This window comes from Ahaetulla prasina, chromosome 16, assembly GCF_028640845.1.
Source record: "Ahaetulla prasina isolate Xishuangbanna chromosome 16, ASM2864084v1, whole genome shotgun sequence".
NCBI lineage: Eukaryota > Metazoa > Chordata > Lepidosauria > Squamata > Colubridae > Ahaetulla > Ahaetulla prasina.
Window position 1 is genome coordinate 4523754 of NC_080554.1, and position 19415 is coordinate 4543168.

At 45.6% G+C, this 19415-nt stretch overlaps 1 protein-coding gene across 2 annotated transcripts in view; it reads right to left on the reverse strand.

The window, feature by feature from the left end:
• CEL (carboxyl ester lipase) overlaps window positions 1–19415 on the reverse strand; it is a 22144-nt gene continuing 2729 nt past the window's right edge. For both annotated transcript variants that reach the window (XM_058159344.1, XM_058159342.1), the window contains 10 exons: window positions 17776–17926; window positions 16067–16189; window positions 12652–12849; window positions 10021–10151; window positions 8902–9009; window positions 7672–7789; window positions 5658–5844; window positions 4264–4467; window positions 1717–1914; window positions 1–505 (listed from right to left, as the gene is read on the reverse strand). In XM_058159344.1, the coding sequence (XP_058015327.1) occupies window positions 307–505; window positions 1717–1914; window positions 4264–4467; window positions 5658–5844; window positions 7672–7789; window positions 8902–9009; window positions 10021–10151; window positions 12652–12849; window positions 16067–16189; window positions 17776–17854 (1545 nt within the window). In that variant the 5' untranslated portion in view covers window positions 17855–17926 and the 3' untranslated portion in view covers window positions 1–306. The remainder of the gene's footprint in view (window positions 506–1716; window positions 1915–4263; window positions 4468–5657; window positions 5845–7671; window positions 7790–8901; window positions 9010–10020; window positions 10152–12651; window positions 12850–16066; window positions 16190–17775; window positions 17927–19415) is intronic.

A 19415-nucleotide genomic window follows, 5' to 3' on the forward strand; every position in this document is an offset into this window, starting at 1 on the left:
CTTTAAAGAGTTGTCAAAGAGTTGCACCAGGAACACCCGGTGTGCTGCATAATTCTAACCTGAACTGCCGGAGAGCTCATTTTTCAAAATTAATAGACAAGATTTAACACTCACTCTCTCTCTTTCTCTCTGTGTGTATGTGTGTGTCCCAATGCAACAGAGATGCTGGAATTTGGGACTTCCGCAGGCGGAACAAACGGGGAAGATATCAATAGAGCGAGATCTTGTTTATTGGATTCTGGTTTCACGTACGGAGCAGCAGAGGCGGGGTTCGGGTTTTCGTTTTTGGTTTGTTTTTTTTTTAAATTATTGTTCTTGCTTCCCAGCGATTCGGGCGTCGGGGAGGTGGCGGTAAACCACGTTCCAGAAGTCGACGTAAAGAGCGCGCAGGCCTTGCTTCACCGACTCGTAGTTGATGTCGTGGTTGATGTCGAGGTAGAAGGCGCTTTTGGTGTCGTAAGGCACCCAGGCGATGGGGACTTGGGACTCTCCTTGGTTGGGGTCACTGGAGGGGAGAGGAACACACAGACACACGCAAAAATACATCACACCAGCTTACTGCGGTATGTGTATCCTGTATGTGACGCGGAAAAAGAAAATGGAGCCTCCTTCGGACAAAGGCGGCTTCAGGGTCTCCTGAGCTGACGATTTGGAGGTTGAGGATACTACGCTCTTGGTTTTTTAGAGTACCCGAAAACCTTCCAAGGGGGAAACTGGAAACTTTCTAGGGTACCTATTCTGTCCGTCTGTCCATCCATCCATCCATCTCTACCTTCCCTATTATCTACCTTTCTTTCTTTCTTTCTTTCTTTCTTTCTTTCTTTCTTTCTTTCTTTCTTTCTTTTTCTTTCTTTCTCCATCCATCCAACATCTCTATATTTTGATCTTTTTCTATCTTATCTTTCTATCCATACTTCTCTATATTTTGATCTTTATTTATCTTCTGTCTATCTATCTATCTATCTATCTATCTATCTATCTATCTATCTATCTATCTATCTATCTATCTATCTAATCATCTATCTTATCTCTTGTCTATTTTTATGTATCTACCGGTATCTATATTTATCTCTATTTCTATATTCTTGTGTATCTATCCATATTTATTTATCTATTTTTATCTCTAACTTTCTGTCTCCCTCTATCCTCTGTATCTATCTAATCTACCTACCTACCTATCGTATCGTATCATATCTGTCTGTATGTCTGTCTATCATTATATCTTATCTGTCTGTCTGTCTCTATCTACCTACCTACCTACCTAACCTACCTACCTACCTACCTAATCTTATCTATCATTATAACTTATCTGTGTCTGTCTGTCTATCTAATCTTATCTGTCTGTCTGTCTCTCTCTCTATCTCCATATTCTCTATATCTTGATCTTCCTTTTCTATCTTCTCTGTTTGTCTTTGTCTGTCTCTCTCTGTCCGTCTCTCTCTCTCTTTCTGTCTCTCTTTATATTTTTATCTTCTATATTTTTATCTTTTCTGTCTATGTCTGTCTGTCTGTCTGTCTTTCTCTCTCTTTCTCTCCATCTCTCTCTCTCTCATCATCTATCTATCATATTTAAGAACTACAATAAAGCATTAAAAAATTACATAACATTTAAAAGAGGAACATTAAAAAGGGTTTAAAAGGCGGGGGAAGCGAAGGCTTTCAGGGCCCTAACCAGCCCCATGGCTGCGTGCTCCACTCTGCACCCCAAGTTCTCACCCAGTCCTGGCGAAGTTGGTCCAATAAGCAATCATGTCTTTGGAGAGCTTCCTGTGCCGGGCCTTGTAACCCAAGGGGGTAAAAAACGGTTTGCCGAAGACGTACTGAATCTCATCGGCGTGATCCGCCCCTACCCAACCGGGGTAGACGGGCATTCGCGAGGGCTCGGAGAAGAGATAGCTGTAGGTTTTGCCAGTTCTGGAATGAGCAAAGCAGAACGAGGGATGGTAAAGATAGTACGAACGATTGCAACTAGCCCTCGACTTACGACCACAATGGAGCCCGACATTTCTGCTGCCAAGCGAGACATTTGTTAAGTAAGTTTTGCTCCCATTTTTTACGACCGTTTTTGCCCCGGTTGTTACGTGAATCACCACAGTCATTAAGCTAGTAACATGCTTATTAAATGAATCTGGTTACCCCAATGACTTTGCTTATCAGAAGGTCGCAAAAGGGGGTATGTGCGTGTCATGTGACCCCGGGGCACTGCGACCGTCATAAATATGAATCAGTTGCCAAACGCCTGAATTTTGATCACTATAGGGGAATGCTGCAACGGTCGTTAAGTGTGGAAAACGGTCCTCCGCCAACTTTGTCAAAGTTGCCGTTGTAACTTTGAACGGTCACTAAACCAGCTGTTGTAAGTCGAAGACTTCCTGTCCTTGATGGAACGGCTAGCTCCCCAGGGTTCTGGGCGCTTCCATCGCCGGAGGTTTTCGAGGAAAGGTTGGACAACCATTTGTCCAGAATGATATAGGGCAGTGATGGTGAACCTTTGCAGCACCAAGTGCCCAAAGTGGAAAGCGCGCACGCCGGAACGCAGTAAACCCAAAGACCAGGTGGCTGGCGTGGGCATGCCTGTTTGGTCATTTCCCAGGGTGTTTTTGGCCTGAAAAACAGCCTGAAAACTGCCAAAAAATGGCCAAAAAACAGACCGTTTTCCGGGCAAAAACAACCTAGAAAACAGCCTGGAAAAGGCAAAAAAAAATGCCCAAAAAACAGACCATTTTCTGGGCCAAAAACGGCCTGGAAAACGGCCTGGAAAAGGCCAAAAATTTGCCCCCAAAACAGACCATTTTCTGGGCCAAAAACGGCCTGGAAAACGGCCTGGAAAAGGCCAAAAATTTGCCCCCAAAACAGACCATTTTCTGGGCCAAAAACGGCCTGGAAAAGGCCAAAAAAATGGCCAAAAAACAGACCATTTTCTGGGCCAAAAACAGCCTAGAAAACGGCCTGGAAAAGCCAAAAAAATGGCCAAAAAACAGACCATTTTCTGGGCCAAAAACAGCCTAGAAAACGGCCTGGAAAAGCCAAAAAAATGGCCAAAAAACAGACCATTTTCTGGGCCAAAAACGGCCTGGAAAACGCCCTAGAAAAGGCCAAAAAAATAGCCAAAAAACAGACCGTTTTCCGGCCCAAAAACAGCCTGGAAAACGCCTTAGAAAAGGCCAAAAAAAAAATGGCCAGAAAACAGACCGTTTTCCGGGCCAAAAACAGCCTGGAAAACGCCCTAGAAAAGGCCAAAAAAATAGCCAAAAAACAGACCGTTTTCCGGCCCAAAAACAGCCTGGAAAACGCCCTAGAAAAGGCCAAAAAAATAGCCAAAAAACAGACCGTTTTCTGGGCCAAAAACAGCCTGGAAAACGCCCTAGAAAAGGCCAAAAAAATAGCCAAAAAACAGACCGTTTTCCGGCCCAAAAACAGCCTGGAAAACGCCTTAGAAAAGGCCAAAAAAAAAAAATGGCCAGAAAACAGACCGTTTTCCGGGCCAAAAACAGCCTGGAAAACGCCCTAGAAAAGGCCAAAAATAGCTAAACCAGACCGTTTTCCGGGCCAAAAACAGCCTGGAAAACGCCCTAGAAAAGGCCAAAAAAATAGCCAAAAAACAGACCGTTTTCTGGGCCAAAAACAGCCTGGAAAACGCCTTAGAAAAGGCAAAAAAAAAAAAATGGCCAGAAAACAGACCGTTTTCCGGACCAAAAACGGCCTGGAAAAGCCAAAAAAGTGGCTAGAAAACAGATCGTTTTTGGCCGGAAAAACAGCCTGGAAAAGGCCCAAAAATGGAAACCAAAAGAAACCAAAAGGCGACAGCGCATGTGCCCCCAGAGAGGGCTCTGCATGACACCTCTGGCACGCAAGCCATAGGTTCACCATCACGGATATAGGGTCTCCTAGGAGTGGGTGCGGTGGCCTAGAGGTGGAGCTCTCGCCTCACAATCAGGACTCTCTGAGTTCGATCCTGGGTAGAGGCAGATATTTCTCTCTCTCTGGACACAATGAGGATTTATCTGCTGAACAAAACTCCGCACTGGCGACAGGAAAGGCATCTGGCCAGTAAACACTCCGCTAGCTTCATTCATTTGCCCAGACTCCACCTCTCAAGAAATTATTGGGTCGTTAAAAGATGATGATGATATAGGGTGGTCTGCTTGAGACTACAAGACCTCAAAGGTCCCTTCTGGACTTATGATTCTACGAGAGGCCCAGCCGTCAGCAAGACATGCCCCACACCAACGAGGGACCCCTTCCAAATCTTTTGTCGCTTACTTGGCGTTTTCTTGATGCAGCTGAAGTGCTTGCTGAGTGGGAACCAGGAAGATATAATCCGTCTCCAGATCCACCACTGTCCGCTTCATGACTTCTTGGTTTTCCGTGTTGCTCCACACCTGTGTGTACACGGCGTAGGCCGCGTCGGCTCCTGCAGGGCCCTTCTCGACCGTCAGTCCCTGAATTAATCGGTAGACGTTTTGCCTAAAAACAAAAAAAGAAAAGAAAACGAAAGGATCCATCATCACATTTCTATCCCCTTTTAGGAACAATTGTTCTGACAGTCAGGAAATCCCTCCTTAGTTCTAGGTTGCTTCTCTCCTTGGTTAGTTTCCATCCGTTGCTGCTTCCGTTACTGAGAGCAGATGCACCAAAGACAAATTCCTTGTGTCTCCAATCACACTTGGCCAATAAAAAAATTCTATTCTATTCTATTCTATTCTATTCTATTCTATTCTATTCTATTCTATTCTATTCTATTCTATTCTATTCTATTCCATTCCATTCCATTCCATTCCATTCCATTCCATTCCATTCTATTCTATTCCTGCCTTCGGGCACTTTGGAGAATACGTCCTATTCTATTCTATTCTATTCTAAATTTCTATTCTATTCTGAATTTCTCTTCTTTTCTCTTCTTTTCTCTTCTCTTCTCTTCTTCCATTCCACTTTCTATTCTATTCTATTCTATTCTATTCTATTCTATTCTATTCTAAATTTCTATTCTATTCTATTCTGAATTTCTCTTCTTTTCTTTTCTCTTCTTTTCTCTTCTCTTCTCCCATTCCACTTTCTATTCTATTCTATTCTATTCTATTCTATTCTATTCTATTCTATTCTATTCTATTCTATTCTATTCTATTCTATTCCATTCCATTCCATTCCATTCCATTCCATTCTAAATTTCTATTCTATTCTATTCTGAATTTCTCTTCTTTTCTCTTCTTTTCTCTTCTTCCATTCCACTTTCTATTCTATTCTATTCTATTCTATTCTATTCTATTCTATTCTATTCTATTCTATTCTATTCTATTCTATTCTATTCTATTCTATTCCTTCGGGCACTTTGGAGAATACGTCCAAGTCCCTATCCCAGTATTGGCGAACCTTTTCGGCCCCGAGTGCTAAAACTGGAGCGCTCGCGCAGGGGGGGTGGGGAGGAAGGAAAGGAAGGAAGGAAGGAAGGAAGAGCGATAGCACTTAGACTTATATACCACTTCACAGTGCTTAACAGCCCTCTCTAAGCAGTTTACAGAGTCAGCCTATTGCCCCCCAACAATCTGGGTCCTCGTTTTACCCACCTCGGGAGGCTGAGTCAACTTTCAGCCCGGTGAGATTTGAACTGCCGAACGCCCCACCCCAGTGCCCAGCATCTATTCGCCTGCCCTCCTTACGGGGTGATCTTCGCCAGGGGACGGTTGATGGCCGGCACGTCGATGCCAGCAAAGAAATGTCCGTCCATATCGTTGATTCCGAGGAGGTAGTCCACATCCGCCGCGTTGGCAAAGAGGTTCTTCGGGTCATCGGGGATGAAGTCTCCATCCACCACCGGGGTGAAAGCCAGATAATGGACCAACGGGTCTGCAGGGGAAGAAGACAGCCAACAAATTCCCATCAGTTCGGAGAGGAAGCAGGTGCCACGCCCCGGGGTGGGGTGGGGTGGAGGGGAACACGAGATGGAGAGGGCTGGCTCCATTGGCCTTGGAGGAAACTGGGGAAGGGCAGACTCAGTCCAGGCAAGGCTTTTCTGAATCGGACAGGGAGGACTGGGGAGAAGAGCAAGGACTTCCCCCCTCCTGATCCTAGAGTCGTGATGGCGAACCTATGGCACGCCTGCCACAGGTGGCATATGGAGCCATATCGGTGAGCATGCGAGCTCAGCTCCGGCGATGGCCTCTGGGGGGGAGGGGAGGCCGTTTTTGCCCTCCCCAGGCTCCTAGAAAGGCTTTGGAGCCTGGGGAGAGTGAAAAACAGGTCTACCGGGCCCGCTGTGCCAAAAGTGAGGGGAGCTCGGGGGGGGGGGAGACACACATGCGCGGGGGGGTGTCGCATGAAACTATGGGTGTGGGCACGGGCACTTGTGACACACACACACTCCCGCGCTCCCCCCTCCCCACTTTTGGCACACGACGGCAAAAAGTTTAGCCATCACTGTTCTAGAGTATGGGGAGAAGAGAGAAGGCGAGACCAACGCAGACTGAGCGTGCTACGAGAGAGGAGAGTGCCCTCTTTCACAAGGCACACCTGGGGACTGAGATGTAAGGAGGTGCGGGTGGGGAGGGGCATTTGTCAGGAACAAGCGTTGAATCTGTGCAGTATTGCAGGCTAATTCTGCTCGCTGCCAGGAGTTCGATCCTGATTGGCTCAAGGTGGACTCAGCCTTCCGTCCTTCCGAGGTGGGTAAAATGAGGACCCAGATTGTTGGGGGCCAGAGGCTGACTCTGTAAACTGCTTAGAGGGGGCTGTAAAAGCACTGCAAAGCAGTATATAAGTCTAAGGGCTATTGCTGTTGCTCTATCCATCTATCTATCTATCTATCTAATCTAATCTACCTACCTACCGACCCTATTATCTATCTATCTATCTATCTATCTATCTATCTATCTATCTATCTATCTATCTATCATCTATCTATCTATCTATCTATCCATCCATCCATCCATCCATCCATCCATCCATCCATCTATCTATCTATCTATCTAATCTAATCTACCTACCTACCGACCCTATTATCTATCTATCTATCTATCTATCTATCTATCTATCTATCATCTATCTATCTATCTATCTATCTATCTATCTATCTATCTATCTATCTATCTATCCATCCATCCATCCATCCATCCATCTATCTATTTTATGTATCTATCTAGCTATTCTATGTACATGTATGTATGTATGTATCTATTCTATGTACATGTATGTATGTATGTATCTATCTAGATGGTATCTATTTAATCTATGTATCTATCTAGATGGTGCAGTGGTGAGCCCACAGAGACAGGAGTTCGATCCTGACCAGTTTAAGATTGACTCAGCCTTCCATCCATCCTTCGAGGTGGGTAAAATGAGGATCCAGATTGTTGGGGGCAAGAGGCTGACTCTGTAAACCGATTAGAGAGGGCTGGAAAGCACTGTGAAGCGGTATCTAAGTCTAAGGGCTATTGATAAATCTCTGGCTGTAGACCGGGGGCTCTTCAACCTGGGCAACGTTAAGACTTGTGGACTTCCACTCCCAGAATTCCCCAGCCAGCCATGCGCATGGAGCACCCAGGACTCCTCATTTCAACCCTGAGCTACAAATATTCTCCTTTATTAGAAGCTCAACTCTTCCTTTGGGTGGGCTTATGAAACTCTCCCACCCACCCCCCAACTCCACCCCCGACACTCTTCCCCATTCCGACTTACAGCGCAAGTTGGTGACTTCCAGATGGTAAGCGAGGGTCAGTGCCTTCGGATCGGTAACTCGGAGGCAGTTGGCCAGGACGGTGGTGTTGTCTGTCCGGCAGCCCACTTTCTGCGCAGTCTGGAAAGGCGGAATTTTGTATTTATCCGGCTGCTGCAGAGACTGATTGATCCTCATAGGCAGTCCTCGACTTACAATGGTCCATTTAATGACCGAAGTTACGATGGCACCGGAAAAGGAAAAGGGACTCGGGGACCCTTAAGCGTCTCCATTCAGAATTGATCAAAAAAATTCAGACAACCGACTCACATTTATTTTAATTAAATTTTAAGTTATTCATCAAACTTAAGAACCTATTAAATCGAGGAGTAAGCAAACAACTCAAAGTTACAACTGGATCAGCTCTGCAATGAAAGGGCCGGTCTTCAGAGTCCTAAAAGTATGTGACCCACTTTGGAGAGGAGTTGTTCTATAGGGCAGGGGCTGAAACAGGGAACAGATCTGGGTCTCATAAAGTGAGCCTCTTTAATTGATGGGGCTCAAAACATGCCAAATATAGTCCAATCTCTTTTAGGGCAGTCAGAAGTTAATTGGGGATCAGTGGTGGGTTTCAAAATTTTGGTAGGTGTGGCTTGGTGGGCGTGGCTTGGTTTGGTGGGTGTGGCAGGGGAAGGATACTGTAAAATCTCCATTCCCACCCCACTCCAGGGGAAGGTTAATGCAAAATCCCCATTTCCTCCCGATCAGCTGGGATTCGGGAGGCAGAGAATAGATGGGGGTGGGGCCAGTCAGAATTTTTACTACCGGTTCTCCGAACTATTCAAAATTGTGCGCCAGCTCTGTCAAGGGACTGCCCAACCCTATCCAGAGCTAACTATGGAAGATCTCCAGAGCTAGGTGGCCTCACAATCCACAACCATCTGAATTACTCAATTTGGGGAGAGAGATTTCAAGGGGCAGGAGCCACTCTTGACTGAGGAACATCTCAGTCTTCATCTGTAATGGGCCAACGGTGGTCTCTAGGACCAGTCTTTGAAGATCACATGGAGGACAGCTGTTCCACTCCCGCCTTCTAGCTTCTCCAATCCACTTTTACAAGAGGAACATGGACAGAATCTTAGGAGAACCCCAATGAACCTCCACCAGCATCTCAGGTAGGTTCAGAAGCCAGGCCTGGACGCAACATAGAAGGAGGGAAGCCCCAAGAATGTCATGTGTAAGTTCTGCTTTACCTTGATAGCCCAGTATAGGGGGTCTTTTTGGATGGCCCAAGGGCATAGACCGACTCCACTCTGGCTGATGGCCCGTTTCATCAAACCTTTGCTGTACGGTGACAGGGTCTACATGCAGGAAAGAGAAAAAGCTTTGGAACTCTTAGGGGCCTCTGTGGCTCAGACTGCTAATGCAGTCTGTTATTAACAGCAGCTGCCTGCAATTACTGCAGGTTCAAGTCCCACCAGGCCCAAGGTTGACTCAGCCTTCCATCCTTTATAAGGTAGGTAAAATGAGGACCCACATTGTTGGCGGGCAATAAGTTGACTTTGTATATAAATATACAAATAGGATGAAGACTATTGCTAACATAGTGTAAGCTGCCCTGAGTCTTTGGAGAAGGGCGGGATATAAATGCAAAAAAAAAAAAAAAAACTCTACGATTTCAATTTCAGCAGAGCTGGAATTCTCAGGAAATGAATTCCAAACCAATCTGGTTGAGAAGGCTGGAGAAATAAACCTGACTAATAAAAAAGTGAGTATATTTGGAGCTCAGGGTTGAAATGAGGGGTCCTTGGTGCTGTCTGAGCTTGGTAGCATTGATGTTGTTACCTAGTTGGGTCATGAAATGTCTGCAAGAAAACCACCAAGCTCAGAACTCCTGTATATAAACAGAGAGAAAGTCCTACTCCCTTCTACAACTGATGATGTTACCTAGTTGGGTCATGAAACGTCGGCAAGAAAACCACCAAGCTCAGACAGCACCAAGCACCCCTCATAAACCGAACTATTCCTTTCAGGAATCATGACTTGATTCTCAACAGACAAAGCAAGACACATTCACACAACACATGAATCCCAGAACTGAATTAAACACGGACTTAGTTCCAAAGGAGTTTTACTAGCTGTGTTGGCCTAGGAGAGCAAAGCAAAATTTAGGATTATACAGATGGTGGTTTGCTTTGGGGAGATTAGCAGGCCACGTGAAACCCAGTGACACTGAAACAAGCATCTTTTTGAGGTCTTAAAAGGTGGCCCTGTTTGTCTTGGGTCTGCCACCAAGAAATCACCCCACATTTTCAAAAGAGTCCTTAGAAACACCCACTACTAGGCAGCTGAGAGCCTTCCAGCATCCTCACCTGTAAGGAGACGCTGACAGCGCCAGCAGATTCCCCGAAGATTGTGATGTTGTCAGGGTCTCCTCCGAAATTTTTGATGTTTCTCTTGACCCAAGCGATAGCCATGTGTTGATCTTTGAGCCCATAATTGCCTAGAAGAAGAAGAAGAAGAAGAAGAAGAAGAAGAAGAAGAAGAAGAAGAAGAAGAAGAAGAAGAAGAAGAAGAAGAAGAAGAAGAAGAAGAAGAAGAGGGGGAGGGGAGGAGGAGGAGAAGGAGAAGAAGAGGAGGAGGAAGAAGAGGGGAGAAGAAGGAGGAGGAGGAGGAGGAGAAGAAGAAGAGGAGGAAGAAGAGGAGGGAAGAAGAAGAAGGAGGGGAAGAGGAGGAGGAGGAGAAGAAGAAGAAGAAGAAGAGGAGGAGGAGGAGGAGGAGGAGGAGGAGGAGGAAGGAAGAAGGAGAAGGAGGAGGAGGAGGAGGAGAAGAGGAGGAAGGAAGAAGAGGAAGAGGAAGAGGAAGAGGAGGAGGAGGAGGAGGAGGAGGAGGAGAAGAAGAAGAAGGAAGAAGAAGAAGGAGAAGAAGAAGAGGGGAGGGGAGAAGGAGGAGGAGGAGGAGGAGGAGGAAGAAGAAGGAGAAGAGGAGGAGGAGGAGGAGGAGGAGGAGGAGGAGAAGGAGAGGAAGAGGAGGAGGAGGAGGAAGAAGAAGGAGGAAGAAGAGGGGAGAAGAAGGAGGAGGAGGAGGAGGAGAAGAAGAGGAGGAAGAAGAGGGGAGGGAAGAAGAAGAAGGAGGGGAAGAGGAGGAGAAGAAGAAGAGGCGGAGGAAGAAGAAGGAGGAGGAAGAGGAGGAGGAGGAGGAGAAGGAAAAGGAGAAGAAGGAGGAGGAGGAGGAGGAGGAGAAGAGGAGGAAAGGAGAAGAAGAGGAAGAGGAAGAGAGGAGGAGGAGGAGAAGGAGGAGGAGAAGAAGAAGAAGAAGAAGAAGGAAGAAGAAGAAGAAGAAGAAGAGGGGAGGGGAGAAGGAGGAGGAGGAGGAGGAGGAGGAGGAAGAAGAAGAGGAAGAAGAGGAGAAGAAGGAGGAGGAAGGAGGAGGAGAAGAAGAGGAGGAGGAGGAGGAGGGAAGAAGAAGAAGGAGGGGAAGAGGAGGAGGAGAAGAAGAAGAGGCGGAGGGAAGAAGAAGGAGGAGGAGGAGGAGGAGGAGGAGAAGAGGAGGGAAAGGAGAAGAAGAGGAAGAGGAAGAAGAGAAGGAGGAGGAGGAGAAGGAGGAGGAGGAGGAGAAGAAGAAGAAGAAGAAGAAGAAGAAGAAGAGGGGAGGGGAGAAGGAGGAGGAGGAGGAGGAGGAGGAGGAGAAGAAGAAGAAGAGGAGAAGAGGAGGAGGAGGAGGAGGAGAAGAAGAGGAGGAAGAAGAGGAGGAGGGAAGAAGGAGGAGGAGGGGAAGAGGAGGAGGAGAAGAAGAAGAGGCGGAGGGAAGAAGAAGGAGGAGGAAGAGGAGGAGGAGGAGGAGGAGGAAGGAAGAAGGAGAAGGAGGAGGAGGAGGAGGAGAAGAGGAGGAAGGAAGAAGAGGAAGTGGAAGAGAAGGAGGAGGAGGAGGAGGAGGAGGAGGAGGAGGAGGAGAAGGAGGAAGAAGAAGAAGGAGAAGAAGAAGAGGGGAGGGGAGAAGGAGGAGGAGGAGGAGGAGGAGGAAGAAGAAGGAGAAGAGGAGGAGGAGAAGAGGAGGAGGAGGAGGAGAAGAGGAGGAAGAGAAGGAGGAGGAGGAAGAAGAAGGAGGAAGAGGAGGAGGAGAAGAAGAAGAGGCGGAGGGAAGAAGGAGGAGGAAGAGGAGGAGGAGGAGGAGGAGAAGGAGAAGGAGGAGGAGGAGGAGGAGGAGAAGAGGAGGAAGGAAGAAGAAGAGGAAGAGAAGGAGGAGGAGGAGGAGGAGGAGGAGAAGAAGAAGAAGAAGAAGAAGAAGAAGAAGAAGAAGAAGAAGAAGAAGAAGAAGAAGAAGAAGAAGAAGAAGAAGAGGAAGAAGAGGCGGAGGGGAAGAAGAAGAAGGAGGGGGGAAGAGGAGGAGGAGGAGGAGAAGAGGAGGGAAAGGAGAAGAAGAGGAAGAGGAAGAAGAGAAGGAGGAGGAGAAGAAGAAGAAAAGAAAAAGAAGAGAGGTGGAGAAGAAGAAGGAAGAAGAGGAGGAAGAGGAGTAGAAGAAAAAGAAAAAAGAAAAAGAAGAGGAGGAGGAAGAGGAGGAGGACATGAAGCATTAAGCAACCATTCTTCTCTCTTGTTTATAATATTATTCATGCTTTCTTAGTAATCCAGGAAAAGAAAGAGCTGGTTTGGTGTAGTGGTGAAGGGACCAGGCTAGTAACCAGGAGATTGGAAATTCTAGTCCTACTTTAGGCATGGAAACTGGGTGACTTTGGGCCAGTCCCACTTTCTATTAAGGAGCGGGCAAAGGGCATCTCTTCCTAAAAATAACCCCACACACACACCAAAAATGCAGGGATTTTTCTATGTAATTCTTCCGGAGTCAGGATCGATCGATGGACAAATAAATAGAAACCTTGCTACTAAAAGCAAGTCATGAAAAGTAACCGAAAAACGAAAACAATAACGTTGCGACCGTTGTAAGACCGTTGGGTCTTCGGACGGATGGAGACGAGCCAAACTCTCCCAAGAGCTGGACTTTACCTGGCAGAGCTGCATCTCCGGTACTTAGGAAACCCAACGGGCCAACCCGGTAGTTGAAAGTCACCACGATCACCTTCCCGCGGCTGGCGATTTCCTCCCCGTCGTACAAATAATTCTTCAGGAAGTTGGCCCCCTGTCCGCCTCCCCAGATAAAGGCCCCGCCGTAAATCCAGATCATCACCGGCAAATTGGTGGAGACTGAAACACAAGGAGAGATGGCAAAGCAAAGAGAAACATGAAACACGTTTTGACCCGCCTTGAATCAGAATGTCCAGGTCAACCGATCGAAATAAGAGCTGGAAGGGGACCTTGGAGGTCTTCTAGTCCAATCCCGCTGCTCGCGCAGGAGACGCTATGTCAGATCAACCTGCTGACCTTCAGCAGACCAAGAAATGCAGTTGGTTATTTGAAAAAGCCAACCGGGGGTCTTCAAATGTCGACTGGAGGCCATGGGTATCACATCTGATGTGAATTTAGGACCTGGTACGTAAACCAACATATTGTCTATGGAGATTCTCAATCACAGAATAGGAATAGAATAGAATAGAATTTTTTATTGGCCAAGTGTGATTTGACACACAAGGAATCTGTCTTGGTGCATAAGCTCTCAGTGTACTTAAAAGAAAAGATACCTTCATCAAGGTACAACACTTACAACACTTAATGATAGTCATAGAGTATAAATTTAACACAGAATAGAATAGAATAGAATAGAATAGAATAGAATAGAATAGAATAGAATAGAATAGAATAGAATAGAATAGAATTTTTTATTGGCCAAGTGTGATTCGACACACAAGGAATTTGTCTTTGGAGCATATGCTCTCAGTGTACATAAAAGAAAAGATATGTTCGTCAAGAATTCTAAGGTACAACACTTAATGATAGTCATAGGATACAAATAAGCAATCAGGAAACAATATCAATATAAATCGTAAGGATACAAGCAATGAAGTTACCGTCATGCAGTCATACGTGGGAGGAGATGGGTGATGGGAACGATGAGAAGATTAATAGTAGTGCAGACTTAGTAAATAGTTCGACAGTGTTGAGGGAATTATTTGTTTAGCAGAGTGATGGCGTTTGGGGGAAAACCTGTCCTTGTGTCTGTAGTGTCGTTTTGAAGGTAGAAGTTGAAACAATTTATGACCAGGATGTGAGGGGTCTGTAAATATTTTCACAGCCCTCTTTTTGACTTATGCAGTATAAAGGTCTTCAACGGAAGCCATGGTTTTTTCTGCAGTTCTAATGATCCTCTGAAGTCTGTGTCTGTCTTGTTGGGTTGCAGAACCGAACCAGACAGTTATGGAGGTGCAGATGACAGACTCAGTAATTCCTCTGTAGAACTGGATCAGCAGCTCCTTGGGCAGTTTGAGCTTCCTGAGTTGGCGCAGAAAGAACGTTCTTTGTCGTGCTTTTTTGCTGACGTTTTTGATGTTGGGTGTCCATTTTAGGTTGTGAGATATGGTAGAACCTAGAAATTTGAAGGTCTCTACTGTTGATGCTGTGTTGTCTAGTATTGTAAGAGGTGGAAATATGGAAGGGTTTCTCCTAAAGTCTACCACCATTTCTACGGTTCTGAGTGTGTTCAGTTCCAGATTGTTTCGGTCGCACCACGAGGCTAGTTGTCCAACCTCCCATCTGAATGCGGATTCACCATTGTCTCGAATGAGACCGATCACCCATCCAGGTTGTCCAAAGGTGCCTTTAGACTTTCTCGGTGTTTTTTTTTTTCCTGGAAACATTTCGCTTCTCATCCAAGAAGCTTCTTCGGTTCTGAAGTTCTGAAGAAGCTTCTTGGATAAGAAGCAAAACAATTTCAAGGGGGAAGGGAAAAAAACAACCCAAGGAAATCCATTTGCCTTTTAGAAAAACACCTTTGGGAAAACGAACTTGTCGGTAGATTACACCTCCCTACACACGGTCACTCATGCCCTCGTCATTTCCCGCCTGGACTATTGCAATGCTCTTTACATGGGGCTCCCCTTGAAGAGCACCAGGAGGCTCCAGCTAGTCCAGAATGCGGCCGCGCGGGTGATAGAGGGAGCACCGCGTTGCTCCCAATAAACACCTATCCTGCGCGGCTTGCACTGGCTGCCGGTAGCCTTCCGGATGCACTTCAAGGTGTTGGTTACCACCTTTAAAGCGCTCCATGGCTTAGGACCGGGATATTTACGAGACCGCCTTCTGCCACCGTTTGCCTCCCAACGACCTGTGCGCTCCCACGGAGCGGGCCTCCTCAGGGTGCCGTCGACCAAACAATGTCGGTTGGCGGCCCCCAGGGGGAGGGTCTTCTCTGTGGCGGCACCAGCCCTATGGAACGAGCTACCTCCGGGGTTACGAAAACTTCCCGACCTCCGGGCCTTCAAGCGTGAACTGAAGACCTTATTATTTCATCGAGCGGGACTAGCCTAAAATATATTTTAAACGAAATTTTAAATGGTTTTAAAGCGGTCTTTGACCGTTTTTAGTGATTGGGCCATTAACTATTTGGTTTTAATTGTTTTTAATATTGTTATTTATTACTTTGAATAGAATAGAATAGAATTTTATTGGCCAAGTGTGATTGGACACACAAGGAATTTGTCTTGGTGCATATGCTCTCAGTGTACATAAAAGAAAAGATACGTTCATCAAGGTACAACATTTACAACACAATTGATGGTCAATATATCAATATAAATCATAAGGATTGCCAGCAACAAGTTATAGTCATACAGTCATAAGTGGAAAGAGATTGGTGATGGGAACTATGAAACGATTAATAGTAGTGCAGATTCAGTAAATAGTCTGACAGTGTTGAGGGAATTATGATGAGGTTAGGAGTTGAAACAGTTTATGTCCAGGATGCGAGGGATCTGCAAATATTTTCACGGCCCTCTTCTTGATTCGTGCAGTATACGAATTGTATTTATCGTGTATTTTAATATGGCTGTAAACCGCACTGAGTCCTTCGGGAGATGGACCGTTTTTAGTGATTGGGCCATTAACTATTTGGTTTTAATTGTTTTTAATATTGTTATTTATTACTTTGTATTTATCGTGTATTTTAAATATGGCTGTAAACCGCCCTGAGTCCTTCGGGAGATGGTGCGGTATAGAAATTTAATAAATAAATAAATAAATAAATAAAAAATAAACACCGATCTATTTTACATTCCCCTTGAAACACAATTCCGGTCAAAGTTTCTCACAACCTCCTTTTTTTTCAATCCAATTTTCTGCGGGGGACTGGCTCTAGGTTTTCCAGACCTGGAAGACCATGGAGCTCGAGGCATAGTCTGGTTTTTCAAAAACGAGAGTTTGACGCTTCCTTGCTAACTCCTTTCCTGGAAAGGCAGCAACCGAATAAGGAGCAAAAATTAAAAAAAAAAAAACAACGATGGGCGAATTCTACGTTCTAGCGTAACCTTACCCTGCTTCTTCCCTTGAGGGATCCAGATGTTTAGATAGAGGCAGTCTTCAGAGCCCCGCACGTCTGTCTGGGTAAGAATGGACTGCATGCAACGTTTCTGGAATTCTTTAGCCTGAAGCGTACCTGAAGGGGAAAAACAAGACGCCACAAAATTGGTTGTATAGCACTTAAGGCGAAGTGGGCCATTTCAAGACTCTAATCTATAACCACCTCTCACATCAACACAATTTTTAGAGTCATCAGAGTGGGTGCAAGAGGTCTCGTCTCGTATTTTTAATTCTTGGATACCAATGCAGACAGAATAAGGGTGGGAAGGGACCTTGGAGGTCTTCTAGTCCAACCCCCTGCTTAGGCAGGAAACCCTACCCCACTTCAGACAAATGGTTATCCAACATCTTCTTAAAATGTTCCAGTGTCGGAGCATTCACAACTTCTGGAGGCAAGTTTTTCCCCTGATTGATTGTTCTCACTGTCAGGAAATTCCTCCTTAGTTCTTTGTCTCCTTAATTAGTTTCCACCCATTGCTTCTTGTCCTGCCCTCAGGTGCTTTGGAGAATAGCTTGACTCCCTCTTCTTTGGGGCAGCCCCTGAGATACTGGAAGACTGCTATCATGTCTCCCCCGGTCCTTCTTTTCATTAAACTAGACATACCCAGTTCCTGCAACAGTTCTTCATATGTTTTAGCCTCCAGTCCCCTCATCATCTTTATTGCTCTTCTCTGCACTCTTTCTAGAGCAGCGGTTCTCAACCTGTGGGTCGCGACCCCGTTGGGGGTCGAATGACAATTTGCCAGGGGACGCCTAAGACCATCGGAAATATGGGAAGTATGCTTGCGAGTCGAAGAATCGCGCTCCAATGGTTGACGCCACAAGCCAGCTGCAGGCTCTTCAAATCGCTAGCCGAATTCGGCTTCAGGCGCGATGATGAATTAAAAAAGAGAGAACTCTTTGCTCTGATGTCTCCCTCTCAAGCCAGCTGCAATCACTCCCAATCGCTAGCCTAATCTGGCTTCAGGCGCCATAAATTTAATAGGGGAGGAGTCTCCGCTTTAATGCCTCTGTCCTCAAGGCAATCGCAAGCAGTTCAGATCGCTAGCCAAGACGGCTTCAGGCGCGATAAATTCAAAACGAAAATAATTTTACGGTTGGGGTCGCCACATCGTGGGGAATTGTATTAAAGGAGTCGCCACATCATGGGGAATTGTATTAAAGGGGTCGCAGCACTAAAAAGGTTGAGAACCACTGTTCTAGAGTCTCCACATCTTTTTTACATCGTGGCCTAATCCTAATTCTAGAGGACAGACGGTAACGCAAAATGGTTTTCAAATCCACACTTTCGTAACAGACCACCTTTCTAGTCCTTCAGGATGTAAAAGGATGCCTTCAAAAGGCCCTGGAGAAAAATCTAATGAGATTCATTCAAAAGTGCGTTTCTTCTTCTGCCCCGTTCCCCCAATTGACCAGCCTTGGAAGCTCACTCCTCCCCCACAATTAAACCAAACCTGGATAAAGGATGTCGAATCACCCCACCCAAATGTAGGTTTGTACAACATGCTGACATGCATCAAATGGAAGAGACACCTAAATTGTTTAGCTCAAGAAAGGCGTTTCTGTCTTTTTATTCAAGACGCCCAAGTGACTTCTTACAGTACAAGTGTCATCGGTTAAAAACAGAAGTGAATTCAATTCAAGGCGTCTTTTCCATCTTACCTGGCCAGCCGGGGTGAGGCTGGGGGTCTTCTAAGGTCTTGGTGGGGGCAGCAAAAGGGATTCCTTTGAAGATATCCATATAATCTCCAAAAAGGCCCAGTTTTTTGTTGACGCCTTCCACAAACCCACTTTCGGTGTTTACGATGCCCAGCTACATTCGTGCCACAGAAGGGAAGAAGATTTTGTTAATTCTTCCATCAAGAATGACTGAACAGAACAGGATAATAGAGTTGGAAGGGACCTCGTAGGCCATCTAGTCTAACCCCCTGCTCAAGCAGGAGACCTACACCATTTCTGACAGATGGCAGTCCAGTTTTTTGAAAGCCTCCAGTGATGAAGCTCCCTCAACTTCCGAAGGCAACTTCTCTTCCATGGGTTGATTGTTCTCACGGTCAGGAAATTTATCCTTATTTCCAGGTTGAATCTCTCCTTGATCAGTTTCCATCCATTGTTCCTTGTCTGGCCTTCAGGTGCCTCGGAAAATAGCTTGACCCCCTTCCTCCTCTCTGTGGCAGCCCCTCAAATATTGGAAGACTGCTATCATGTCTCCCCTGGTCCTTCTCTTCACTAGACTAGCCGTGCCTGGTTCCTGCAACCGTTCCTTGCATGTTTTAGCCTCCAGTCCCCGAATCATCTTGGTTGCTCTTCTCTGCACTTTTTCCAGGGTCTCAACGTATTTTTAATAGTGTGGTGACCAAAACTGTGTGCAGTACTCTAGGTGTGGTCTTACTAAGGCTTTATAGATTGGTATTAGTGCCTTACTTGATCTCGATTGAATCCCTCTCTTAATGCAATTTAGGATTGCGTTGACTTTTTAAATATTTAATTGGCTGTCCACTAAGATTCCGAGATCCCTCTCACGGTTACTGCCTGGTTTACTCCTAATCTATATGTGTACTTTTGTTCTTTTCTTGCCTAAATGTAAGATTTGACTTTTCTCTACACTGAATTTCATTTTGATGAGACGAGAGGAACATCAGCGTTCATACCAATCTCAAAGGGATCAACCCAAAGGGACAACTCAGGCTTCGAGACTGGAAACCATGCTTGGTTTCGCCCCAAAAATTTCCCACACAGATAGTCCTCGAGTTACGACCACAATTGAGGCCCCAAACTCTTGTCGCTGAGCAAGGCACTTAATGAAGCTTGCCCCGTTTTTACGACCTTTCTTGCTGCATTTCTTAAGTGAATCAGGGCAATAGCTCAGTGAGTAACCCGGTCGTTGAGTGAATCTGCCTTCCCCTTTGACTTGTCAAAAGGTCGCGAAAGGGGATCGTGTGCCATAGCAACGGTCATAAGTGTGAACCAGTTGCCAAGCGTCTGAATTTTGATCACCTGACCAAGGTGATGCTAGAAAGGTCCTAAGTGTGAAAAACAGTCGTTAGACACTTTTTTTTCAGCTTTGAATAGAGAACAGAAGAGAAGAGAAGAGAAGAGAAATTTGGAATAGAATAGAATAGAAGAAAAGAAAATAGAAAATAGAAAATAGAAAGTGGAATGGAAGGAGAGAAGAGAAGAGAAGGGAAGAGAAGAGAAGAGCAGAGGAGAGGAGAGGAAAGGAGAGGAGAGGAGAAATTTAGAATAGAATAGAATAGAAGAAAAGAAAATAGAAAATAGAAAGTGGAATGGAAGAAGAAAAG